Here is a 13,101-nt window from a genome sequence, read left to right on the forward strand (position 1 = left end):
GAAAGTTCCTAGAGTAAAGTTAGTATAAACATCAAGTAAGAAGGTATTGTGTAAGATGATGTGGACATATACATGAATAATGCATTAATGATACTGAGAGGTTCAAACCTCATATGAAATAATTACTTTTCTAAAAGACAACATGTCAGTCATATCTTTACATAAAATCCTAGCATATTAATGTCACAACAAAACACATTTTACTTCTACTTTTTTTATGTTCTATTATTCCAGATATATTTCTCCATCTAAAATGGAGCCATGACCCTGAATTATCTGATATTCATTACTTCTCATGAACAAATCATTCCACTGTTCAGTTCAAGCCCCCTATATCACAGCTTTCACCTTTCAAGAATATACAGGCTCCTCTTTGCTTACCTATTCAAATGTGAACCCATTTCTGATTAAATAAATGTTTAAAACCTTGTATGCTGCTGCTGTCTGGGGTGAACCATCCGTTCAAAGCTAAATCCATCTCCATGCTATTTCCTTCTCTCCAAGTAGACTCCCTTCTTCTATACATAATATCACCCATTTTTGAAAATCCAGTTCAAGCTTCATCTTCTCCATGAAGTCTCATATTCTTTCTTGACACTGTAGACCAGGATAAACATTCTGCCAGTGTTTATATACAGCTACTTTTACATTTTTTCCAACTTTACTTGAGCAGCTATGATCTACTATAGATACTGTCAACCTCTCCCCCCTTCTTGAAGCTCCTTCCTTTGATTGCCAGGATACCATTCTCTCTTGATTTTCTTCCTACCTCAGTGATTGGTTCTTAAGATCATTGTATGGGCTTGTCTTCTGTTCATCTCTTAAATAATGATGTTGTAATATTTTCTGTCTTTGGCCCTCTTCCTCTCATTTTAGAATCACTTCCAAAGCAATCTTATCCACTTGTGAAGGACTCACAGATCTATATTTCTAGCCCGTATCTCTTCTGAGCTGCAGATAGGGATATTCTCTTATCATCTAGACATATCTACATGAATGTCCCCGGAGATACCTATGTCCTACTGAACTGCTCAAGCTGCACTATATTGTCCAAGTCAGATCCTTTAGTTGTCAGTTCCTCTCAATTCAATGACAAAATTCTGTTATTTCTTTCTTAATGATTCTTGAATATCTTCCTTTTGCTCTCCATTTTCAGTGAATGCCTCTGTTTGATCTATTAAGTTACTATTGTTTATGCTTCTGTATTACCACATATTTACCTATTCTGTACTAAATATTATTCTACCTATTCCATTACTAAATTCTATAACTATATTATAGAACAGCTAAATAATTAATCACTCACCTGTCTTATCAGCACACTGTGAACTCCTTGAGATAGAAGTTATATCTATTATCTCTGTACCCTTGGCATCTAACGCAATGCCTGGCAAATAGTAGGCTCTCAATACATGTTTATTGAATATATGAATGATGACCAGTTATGAAAGAAAAAGTTAATAATGACTCTTTACCTCAAAAAGTGATGTAAAGGAAAGAAGTGAATGTTCACCATGTAAAAGACAAAAACAATTATAACAACAATAGTACTAATAATATTATGTGCTTCCCCTGTCAGGGAGTTAGGCTTACATCATCTTAGTGGAGTCTTAACAAGAATTCTCTGGGATACAAATGCTCAGAGAGGTCCTAAGGAACAGAAGCAGAGCTTGAACCTGGAAAGTATGACTGCACAGCCCATGCTGTAGGCTAATCCGTTTAGGGGTTTAAAATTTTGGACATTTAGTAAGTAAGACAGAGCTATGAAAAGTCTACCAGTGGCCATTGCAACCTTAGTAGTTGAGAAACTACAGTGTTTTACAAACAAATCAGCCTAATTTTTTTAAAAATAATGTTACTCTAGAATATTAATAAAAATGTTCTATAACTTTACAAAAACTAAGAAGCACTGTGTTCTTTTTCCTGTAGGTCCTCCTATTATCACTCTTGAGCCAGTAGAAACTGTTATTAATGCTGGTGACAAAATCATACTGAATTGTCAGGCAACTGGAGAGCCTCATCCAACCATTACATGGTCCCGTCAAGGGCACTCTATCCCCTGGGATGACCGAGTTAATGTGTTGCCCAACAACTCATTACATATTGCTGCTGCTCAGAAAGAAGATACGTCTGAATATGAATGTGTTGCTCGAAACTTGATGGGTTCTGTCCTTGTCAGAGTGCCAGTCACAGTCCAGGGTGAGTGTGATCAGAGGGATACTTATATTAAATAGCACCCGGAGGTACTATTACTCTGGCTGGCTCAATTGGAAGAGCATGTGACTCTTGATCTCAGGGCTGCGAGTTCGAACCCCATGTTGGGTGTAGAGATTACTAAAAAAAAATAAATAAACAAACTTTAAAAATAAATAAATAAATATATAGCACCTGGGGCAACCCGAATCATAAAAATTATTAAGCATCTTAGTCTAAGTCTCCTTTACCCTTAAGATACTTCTAGATTGTGGAGATAGAACAAAAATTACATTATTTACAGACTGGAGAGAATAAAACAATACTGATTAGAGCACTAAACTACCAAGCTAATAATTCAAAATCCCAAACTGAAGTTTTGATTCAAAACTAAGTCAAATTTATTCTCAGAAATCAATGCATTTATTTTCCTTTAAAGAATGACATATCCAAAATATAAGCAGTATTTGAACTTCTGGGTCTCTCACTCTCTCAGCAGTCATGTCCATGTGAGTCAAGATTGGAGCCGGGAAGAAACTGTAGTTAACTATTTGAAATTCTTCTTTCCTGTATAGATTTTAATTTTACCGTCAAGGAGAGCATCCACAAGCAGTTGTTCAGCAATTATAGATTCAGTTCTAAACCTGGTGCATGAATGAAATTCAATTTATGTTTTGTTGTTTACAAACACAGAGACAAAGTACAATGTTTTATTTGCAGTTCACGGCGGATATTCCCAGTGGTCTACATGGAGAGCCTGCAGTGTCACCTGTGGAAAAGGCATCCAAAAGAGAAGTCGTCTTTGCAACAACCCCTTTCCAGCCAATGGTGGGAAGCCTTGCCAAGGGTCAGATTCAGAAATGCAAAACTGTCAACGTAAGCTGTGTCCAGGTATACTTTTTAGTCAACAGATAGGCACATGTTCAACAGATATTCATCTCTGTTCCCTAACTATGGACTGTCTCAGTGTTAATGCTTTAAATTGCAAAGTATCTGACAGTGTAATGTTTCACCTTTGTATAGTGGATGGTAGCTGGTCAGAATGGAGCCCTTGGGAAGAATGCACAAGGAGTTGTGGACGTGGCAACCAAACCAGGACCAGAACTTGCAATAATCCATCAGCTCAATATGGTGGGCGACCATGTGAAGGAAATGCAGTAGAAATAATCATGTGCAACATTAGGCCCTGCCCAGGTGAGAATCCACTGATGAGCAAAAGTTGGCTATTTTTAACTCCAGTAAAGGGGTTATAATTACCTTTTCTTCTTTGCTGTAAAAAGATGTCATGGCCTCTACCCTGGACTATACTCATCCTCTGTGTTATTCGTTCTGTCTTATTGATAAAGTTATGAAGAGTATGGCATTAATCAATGTTAAGTAAAATTCCTGATTTAGTTGAATATCTTTATGTTACACAAACTGTGGTGTATTTTTAATCATGTAAAGAAAACATAAGTGTTCACAAAATCATAGAATTTTAGAAGTAATAAGGACCTTAATATCTAATGCAGCTATTCATTTTCAGGTAAAAAAAAAAATTAAGTCTAAGGTATTTAAAAACTTTCCCAGAACACACAATTTGGGAGGGCTAAGATAATAATAGCAACGATTCGCTAAACACCTGTAATGTTCTAGGAATCATGCTAGGTGCTTTACGTACATGCTGTTTTTTACTTTGTAAAACAACTCTACAACATAGGTATTTTAGGGCTCTTTCAGATTAAGGCAACAGAAACCAAACCTAAAAGCTTAAGTAGAAGATTCTACTTTCAGGTCTGATTGAATTCAGGGATTTGGCCAGTGTTTTTACTAGCATGTTTTCCATCTCTCATCTCTGCTTCCCTCTCTTTGGCTTTATTGTCCTTTATACTCTTTCCATGCAGTGGAAAAAATGACTGCTGTCAGCTACTGGCTCACAGGGGCCTTATAATCTAAGGACTCAGAAAAAAAGAGTCTTGCTCTCTCTGTCAGAACTCCTATCAACCTCTGAAAAGGAGCTCTGTTTGATTTTGTTCGGGTCCCATGCTCACCTCTGAACTCAGCTAAGTCCAGATACTCGGATAACTGGTTTGAGCTACCTACCCACCATGTGTCAAGAGGGGCAGGCTTCTTGTTTGACAGCCAGAAAGAAATCATATGGAATAGAAGTGTCTGGTCGTTCATTAATTCACTCATTTACTCATTCATTTATACAACAAATATTTATTGAGCACCCACTCTGTGCTCAAGGCATTGTTTTAACTGCTCCAGTTGGAATGATAAATAGATAATATCATTCGGATATTGATAAGCATACTGAACAAACCCCAAGAGCTGCAGTGATAGAGCATACCTGGGAGAGACGCCTTAGCTGAAATGGTTTAAAAGAAGGGGGTAGGGGGATGCTGACAGACCAAAATAAAATAGATATTCAGTACACTGGGTATTGCATCCTATCATATAAGTGAAGAAACTAAGATTCAGAAAATAGAAATAGATGATAATTCACTCACATCACATGGCTAGTAAAAAGCGAATCAAGCATTTGAATCCAGGTCCATCTGATTCCTAAGCGAATTTGCTTAGATCCTGGGTATCTTGATTTGCAGTTCAGAACTTACATTGCACTTAGCATAATCTCCTCCAGAACCATGAGAGACTATGGACTCTGGGAAACAAACTGAGGGCTTCAGATGGGAGGGGGGTGGGGGACTGGGATAGGCTGGTGATGGGTATTAAGGAGGGAATATATTGCATGGTGCACCAGGTGTTATACACAAATAATGAATCATGGAACACTACATCAAAAACCAAGGATATACTGTATGGTGACTAACATAACATAATAAAAATTATTATTAAAATAAATAAATAAATAAATAAATAATAAATAAACAAATAAAAGAATGCTAAAAAAAAAGAACTTACATTGCATTAGTAAATGTAAATAAAATACTGTCATGAAATCTTAAAAAAAAATTAGCCAAAGCCAAAACTGTTCTAATCTTAAAGAATTAGAAAGCTGATTATAGTAGCATAATATATCAAAGTCAAGAGAGACAGAACACCTGATTAGAGCAGCTTTGTTTCTCTAGTTATTCCCCAGTCCCTAAATTAATTGAATTTAACTATTGTTTTGGCATAATGTCAGTGGTATCCTCGGGCCAAGAAATGAAAGCATGTATCTCTTTCTAGTTGAAAGTTTAGTGGCATCATATTGCTAGCTGGGCACAGACCATAGTGGGACCATTTACACTTTTGGAAGCATTTACACCATGATGCTACAAATCAGTTTCCCTCCCTACTTCCTGAGAGGTGGTTGTTAAATTTATCATCATACCATTGCAAAATGAGTAAGTAGCCTAAGAAAACCTTTCTCATCCAGGGGTATGTCAGAATCTTAGGGATAAGAAGGATTTTCTTTTTATACATTGTTGTAATCAACTTGCTAATATTTTGTTGAAGATTTTTTCATCTATGTTCATGAGAGAAATTGACCATAGTTTTATTTTCTTTTCATAGTTCTCAATGTCTGTCTGGTTTTGGTATTAGGGAAATGCTGGCCTCATAGAATAAGTTAGAAAGTAATCCTGTTCTGCCCTCTGAAAGAGATAGTAAAGAATTGGTATAATTTCTTCCTTAAATGTTTGGAAAAATTCAGCAGTGAACCCATCTGAAATAGTGCTTTCTGTTTTGGAAAGTTATTAATTTTGATTCAGTTTCTTTAGTAGATACAGGCTTATTCAGATGTCTGTTTCTTTTTGTGCAAGTTTTGGCAAATTGTATCTTTTAAGGAGTTGGTCCATATCATCGAGGGTATCAAATTTGAGCATAGAGTATTCATAGTATCATTTTATTAACTTTTTAATGTTCATAGGATCCATAGTTATACCCTTCTTTCATTTCTGATACTAGTAATTTGTGTCCTCAATTTCTCTTTTTCTTCCTCTGGCTAGATGCTTATTGACTTTATTGGTATTTTCAAAGAGCCAGCATTTGATTTCATTGATTTTATCTATTGATTTCCTTTTGTCAATTTCACTGATTTCTGCTCTAATTCTTTTTTTTTTTTCTTCTGCCTACTTTGGATTTAACTTTTTCTTCTTCTAGTTTCCTGAGGTGTAAACTTAGGTGATTGATTTAGATCTTTCTTTTCTAATATATGCATGCAGTGCTATAAATTTTCCTCCTAGCACTGCTTTTGCTGCATCCCAAAAATTTTGATAAGTGTGCTTTCATTTCCATTTAGTTCAAAATATTTTTAATTTCTCTTGAGATTTCTTCTTTGACCTATGTATCATTTAGAAATGCGTTGTTTAATCTCTACGTATGTAAGGGTTTTCCAGTTATCTTTCTGTTACTGATTCTCTTAATTCCACTGTAGTCTGAGAGCAAATATATGATTTCTATTCTTTTGAATTTGTTAAAGATGTCTTTTATGACCCAGAATGTGTTCTGTCTGGGTGAATGTTGCAGGTGAGCTTGAGAAGAATGGGCATTCTGCTGTTGTTGGATGGCATAGCCTGTAAATGTTTAATTATATCCGGTTGACTAATGGTGATGTTGAGTTCAACTATTTCCTTACTGGTTTTCTGCCTGCTACATCTGTGCATTTGTGATAAAGGGGTGTTAGTGTCTCCAAATATTATAGTGGATTCATCTGGGTTTTGGGCTTTTTTTTTTTTTTTTGTAGTTCTATTAGTTTTTGCTTCACAGAATTTGACTCTTTTTAGAAAGAATTTATTCTTAGTACTGTCAAACTTACAGAAAACTTGCAAGAATAGTACAGTACAATAGTAAGATTCTTGCTTAGGTCCAGAGTCCCTCCTCCTAAGCACAATGCTATGTTGCTTCTCTAGACTCAGAATTGTAACTTAGTGTAGCAACACATTTATCTATTACACTTTGCATTTTTCTTACATACTGATTCCTCCATAGTTGTTTTCTTTTGTATTATTTATACACCACAATGATTGATGCTTTATCTGGTTTATATTATCATTCCAACTTTTTTCTTTTCATTTCATTCATATAAAAGAAACATTTTAACTGTACCACATATTATGTCATTAAATTAAATTCTGGTTGAGGTGTTCTGTATTGATTTTAAAAAAATTAAAGGTCTTCAGATAAACACCTCTATGCATATGTAATAGAAACTACACAGATAATAAATGAATAAGCATCACCCAATTTTAATCCTCCAATTAAAAAAAACACATCAGTGGGTTTTTGTTAACCAACAGCCTTGAAAATTGGATGTATTAAAATAACTAGAATAGCAGACTATTTTTTCAATCACATAGTCCATACATCAGTAATCCAAATTAATAAAGAAGTAGTTTTGAGTAATATCTGTCTTCTATTTAAAGCCTTTGTTCTTTCTTTTTTCTTTCTTTCTTTCTTTTTTTCTTTTTAGGGTTAGTCAAATGCTTTTTAGTCCAAATTCTTGTCCTCTAAAATAAATTTGTGTGACTGTGCTTGTCTATTACACGGATATGTCATAAACTCAACTAGAAAATAGTTAATTGAAAGAAAATATAAGGTGTGTTCCAAACTATTTTCTAAACAAAGCAGCCAAATGATAATTTCATTATTTGGTTGTCAACTAATTCTTTTGGTGTCTGATAGGTTGCGTTAAGAGAATATTTAGACACTGACCTTAAGGCCCTATTTTGATTCATATCTTGGTTTAACTAGGTGACCACAAAAACATATTTTATGAGCCCCATTTCTAGAAAGTACCCTTAAAACAAAAATATCACTTGATACTGACTTACACATGAGAGAAACCATAATGTTGATTCTTAGCCCGTGCACCTGGTAGGAAACACAAGGTTGTTTCAGTCTTGTAGTTAGATGGTGTAATATGTTAGTTACCAAAAGGAAGGCCTTAATATCACTCCTTGGAAACTACTGGTCAAATTTTTGGTGTTTAGGAAGCAGGTGAGTATGTTATTCAGAACTTTTAATTCATGAACATTATGTAATGGAGACAATTTTTCAAGGACTTAGAACTGTGCAAATCATCATGTTGTTGAAGGATCCAAGTGTATTTTTAAACATGAAACTGTTTCAGGCTCAAAGATGTGGTCTTGAGTTTAGAGTGCAAGTTATCATTATGGAAACATTTGTATTGTCTATAATTGCATCTAGATCTGTTATACAGCCTTTCTCCTAAGCTTCTGGTTCCTTCCACTTTTCCCAGAGCATAAAACACAAACAAATGCTTATCTAGGATTTTTAAACTTAGATTATGTTTATATATGGTAGTTTGATTATATTCTATTTTAATAAAATAGTCCCTTTGGATAATTGTAAGCATTCATTTTGGCATTCGGTAGCCTTCTGAATTTTCCTATAAACACTAATTCCCATGAAAATCTAACCAGAAGGAGAAAGAAGGAACATTATTTATGTTTCCTTTGGTTCAATTTCAATTATTTTAGATTCCAGGCTAATTTAACTTATTACTGAGTTAATTTACTTGTATAATTTTGTTTATTTAACAAATGTGGTTCTGTGACTTGCAAATCTGTCTCTTGGGATATTTGTAGTTCCCGGAGCATGGAGCACTTGGCAGCCTTGGAGTGCATGCAGCGAAAGTTGTGGTAAAGGCACCCAGATAAGGACAAGACTGTGCAATAATCCACCACCATCATTTGATGGATCCTATTGTGATGGGGCAGAAACACAGATGCAAGTTTGTAATGAAAGACACTGTCCAGGTAAGAGAAATTCAATGTTTTTACCCTTAATAAATTGACATCTACCTCTTATCCAAGTAGTATGTCAGTAAGAATCAATGTCAATAAGAATATCACCCAACCTAACAATGCTCAGAGTATTATAGTAACAGAGCACATATGTTTTCCCTTAATCCAGTTGATGGCAAGTGGGCAACTTGGACCAGTTGGAGTGCCTGTACTGTGTCCTGTGGAGGAGGTGCCAGACAGAGAACAAGGGAGTGCTCTGATCCTTTCGCCCAATACGGAGGCAACAGATGTGAAGGGAGTGATGTCCAGAGTGATTTTTGCAATAATGACCCTTGTCCAAGTGAGTGTTGGAAATAGTGAGTCAACATTATACTTCCTTAAAGTTTTGTTATGACCTTAAGTCCTTAAAGTTATAATATACTGTTACTTGATTCATCTACCTTTGGTTTAGAATATCAAGGTGTTGTACAGTTGCTATCATGTCTGTATACCATAGATGTAATTGATTTATATAGGCAAGAGCTGTGTCCTATTTCATTCCCTCTCTAGGACTAGCTGCGGCGTGCAAGGACAAGGGCACCCTTACATACCTACTGTTAATGGTGTTGCTGATATCTTTACAGAGGCAAGGAGGTGGCTCTTTGCCTTAATTCAGTCACCAAGCTAGATTTTAAGACCTTAACAGCATCTAAATCCACTGTATCTGGATTTTATAGTCTTGACTCATCAAGAGCAGAGATCTTGTGTCATTCATATCCTTCAGCTCCTGGAATACTGTGAGACTCAATAGATGTAGATTAAATGGAATTTCTCAATGACTGGAATGTATACCCAGTTTCTAGTCAGAATAACAGCTAAACCAACTGCCTTCAGAAGTTGCCTATTCAGGGGCGCCTGGATGGCATAGCGGTTAAGCATCTGCCTTCGGCTCAGGGTGTGATCCCGGCGTTATGGGATCGAGCCCCACATCAGGCTCCTCTGCTGGGAGACTGCTTCTTCCTCTCCCACTCCCCCTGCTTGTGTTCCCTCTCTCGCTGGCTGTCTCTATATCTGTCGAATAAATAAATAAAATCTTTAAAAAAAAAGTTGCCTATTCATAGATTTGTATATTTCTTTTCAGTTCCTGGGAAGAGTCTTACTGTACTTTTTGGATGAATGTCATTGTTTAGCACCTCTCCAATGGTTCTCTGTTGTAGCTCATGGTAACTGGAGTCCTTGGAGTGGCTGGGGAATGTGCAGCCGGACATGCAACGGGGGACAGATGCGGCGGTACCGCACATGTGATAACCCTCATCCCTCCAACGGTGGAAGAGCTTGTGGGGGGCCAGACTCCCAGATCCAGAGGTGCAACACTGACATGTGTCCTGGTGAGCCCCCCAACTCCTGGCAGTAGAATAAGTAAGGCATTTCACTTAGTGCTCATTGTAGCTAGCCCCATCATTTCAGATCGTAAAATGAGGCTTGTATAGGTAAGGTTACCTGAACTGTAGATTTTAAAACCAGTGGGCTAATATTGGCTATTCCATTCTTGTTCACAGTGGATGGAAGTTGGGGAAACTGGCATAATTGGGGCCAGTGCTCTGTCTCTTGTGGAGGAGGTGAAAAGACTCGAAGACGGCTGTGCAACAATCCAGTGCCATCTAAAAGTGGGAGGCCCTGTCCAGGAGATGCTACTCAGGTGTCCAGATGCAATATGCAACCATGTCCAGGTGAGCAACTAAGTTAGAATTTGGTGGAACCATTGTTAGCTTATTTATAGCCTTCCTGCAGATTAGAAAATTAAAGAACAGTTTCACATTGTTAAAGTGCTAAGATACCACTGAACTTCCCAAAGCCTTAAGGGTGCTTTAGAAATAAAATGTCCCTGAAAATCAGGAAGGCTCATTTGGCAGAGTGAGAGAGAAGAGTTACATGAAGAGATTTGCAGGATCTAGACAAGCTAAAAGGATGAGTGTCTATCAGTCAACTGTTCAACATATCTTGTCAACGTGTCAACTGACTACCAGGGGTTTGGAGGTTCTAACATGTAGGCATGGTGACAGTTCTAGTTTTAATCGAGACATTTTGTAGCTCCTGCGCCTTGCTACAGGTCACTGTCAAGGGGTATTGTTCATCTAAGGGATGTTATTCAGTGATGGGTACAAGGACCCCAGTGGCAGAAGGACCCCAATTAGCTACCCAGAACTAGGAGATATCTCTTGAGTCCTGGGACACAAGCTCCTTTGGAGACTAGAGAACCAAGGTCAAAATGGTCAAATGAAGAGTTTCGTTCCAAGGTGGCGGAGGAGCAGGAGACCTAAAGTTCATCTGGTCCCAGGAATTCAGCTAGAGAGCTACCAAACCATTCTGAATACCTATGAATGCAAGAAAAGAGTTGCAGAAACTCTATGAACAGAAAAGCGACCACTTTCTGCAAGGAGGAGAAAAGATGGTGGAGGAGCCGGGGACCCTTTTTTCAGCTGGTCCCCTGAGTCGAGCTGGATATCTACCAGACCATCCTGAAAACCGACGGAATCAGCCTGAGACTCAGGAAGATACATCTGGATCTCTACAAACAAACATCTCCAGTGCTGAATATTGAGGTACGAAGTGGGGAGCCATGAATCCGCACACAGATATCAGAGGATGAACCGAAGGGAGAGGGAGCCACCGCGCTTGGCCGCTGGGAAGCAGTAGCCACTTGCACTGGGGAGTGGGCCGGACTCACGGACTGGCACCCGTGAGAGAGCAGACTGAGACCGTGAGCCGGGGAATGCGCACGACCAGTCTGAAAACTGGAGCTCCACAGCACACACTGGAACTGGACTGATACCGGGAGCTCGGGAGAGCGTGCGCGACCAGACTGAAAACCGGCGCTCTGGAGTGCGAGTGAACCACACTGAAACGGAGCTCGGGAGCACGGGCAGGGGCAGCTAGCGGTATTAGAAGCACAAGGGACAGAGACGTGCCGGCCCTGGAAGTGAGGGCTGGGACACCGGCTGTGGGGTGCACATCCCGGGACGCTGTAAGGTTTTTGGCAGCACCGACAGAAACAGAGTTAAAGTGGCCAGGACAGCTCAGTGGAGAGCGGACTTCGATCTCTCTGTTCTGAGACAGAGGCTAGGATACGGCCACTGCTGCTCTGACTCTCGGAAGAGTCACAGCAAACCGCCAGGGAAAGCCGCCAGAGGACAAAAGCCCAGAAATACCAGCTCACATTATGCTCACCCCCACTCCCCCTTGCAGGGGAGAGGGTGACTCTACCCAAACAGGGTTGCCTGAATATCAGCACGGCAGGCCCCTCCCCCCAGAAGGCAGGCTGAAAAATCAAGAAGCCCACATCCCTAAGGTCCCTATAAAACAAGTGCACACTGCCTGGCTACTAGTCAATAGTTTGGGCTCTGAGCATCCCCGCAACCTCTCCTCATCAGAATGATGAGGAGGAGAAATTGCCCCCAGCAAAGAAAAGATAATGAGTCTGTGACCTCTGCCACAGAACTGATGGATATGGATATAACCAAATTGTCAGAAATGGAGTTCAGAGTAACAATGGTCAAGATGATGTGTAGACTTGAAAAAAATATTAACAAAAATAGTAACGAGAATATAGAATCTCTAATGGCGGAAATGAGAGTGAACTGGCAGAAATTAAAAATGCTATGAATCAAACGCAGTCAAAACTAGATGCTCTGACGGCCAGGGTAAATGAGGCAGAAGAACTAATTAGTGAATTGGAAGATGGGATGGTAGAAGAGAAAGTTAAAACAGAAACTTGGCTTAAAAAAATCCAATCTCAAGAATGTAGATTACAGGAGATTACTGACTCAATGAAACGTTCCAATGTCAGAATCATCGGCATCCCCGAGGGGGTGGAGAGAGAGAGAGGTCTAGAAGAGATATTTGAACAAATTGTAGATGAGAACTTCCCTAATCTGGCAAAGGAAACAGGCATTCTTGTCCAAGAGGCAAAGAGGACCCCTCCCAAGGTCAATGACAACAGACCTACACCACATCACATCATAGTGCAATTCGCAAATATTAGATCCAAGGATACAGTATTGAAAGTGGCCAGGGGGAAGAAAATCCTTACGTACAGAGGGAAAAATACCAGAATAATGTCAGACCTGTCTACAGAGACCTGGCAGGCTAGGAAGGGTTGGCAGGGTATTTTCAAAGCTCTATGTGAGAAGAACATACAGCCAAGGATCCTTTATCCAGCAAGGCTGTCATTCAG

General features: G+C 38.7%; 1 protein-coding gene across 3 annotated transcripts in view; it reads left to right on the top strand.

The window, feature by feature from the left end:
- The window catches only part of HMCN1 (hemicentin 1), a 467,939-nt gene that overhangs the window by 418,610 nt on the left and 36,228 nt on the right, over nucleotides 1-13,101 (top strand). For 2 of the 3 annotated variants that reach the window (XM_045811326.2, XM_087858478.1), the window contains exons 87-93: nucleotides 1,930-2,199; nucleotides 2,914-3,084; nucleotides 3,217-3,387; nucleotides 8,730-8,900; nucleotides 9,058-9,228; nucleotides 10,085-10,255; nucleotides 10,427-10,597. In XM_045811326.2, coding sequence (XP_045667282.2) covers nucleotides 1,930-2,199; nucleotides 2,914-3,084; nucleotides 3,217-3,387; nucleotides 8,730-8,900; nucleotides 9,058-9,228; nucleotides 10,085-10,255; nucleotides 10,427-10,597 — 1,296 coding nt within the window. Of the gene's footprint in view, nucleotides 1-1,929; nucleotides 2,200-2,913; nucleotides 3,085-3,216; nucleotides 3,388-8,729; nucleotides 8,901-9,057; nucleotides 9,245-10,084; nucleotides 10,256-10,426; nucleotides 10,598-13,101 lie in introns of those variants that run through there. The other variant, XM_087858481.1, reaches the window with a different exon arrangement.

This window comes from Ursus americanus, chromosome 2 (assembly GCF_024610735.1).
Source record: "Ursus americanus isolate L20-20 chromosome 2, mUrsAme1.1.p, whole genome shotgun sequence".
Taxonomy (NCBI): domain Eukaryota; kingdom Metazoa; phylum Chordata; class Mammalia; order Carnivora; family Ursidae; genus Ursus; species Ursus americanus.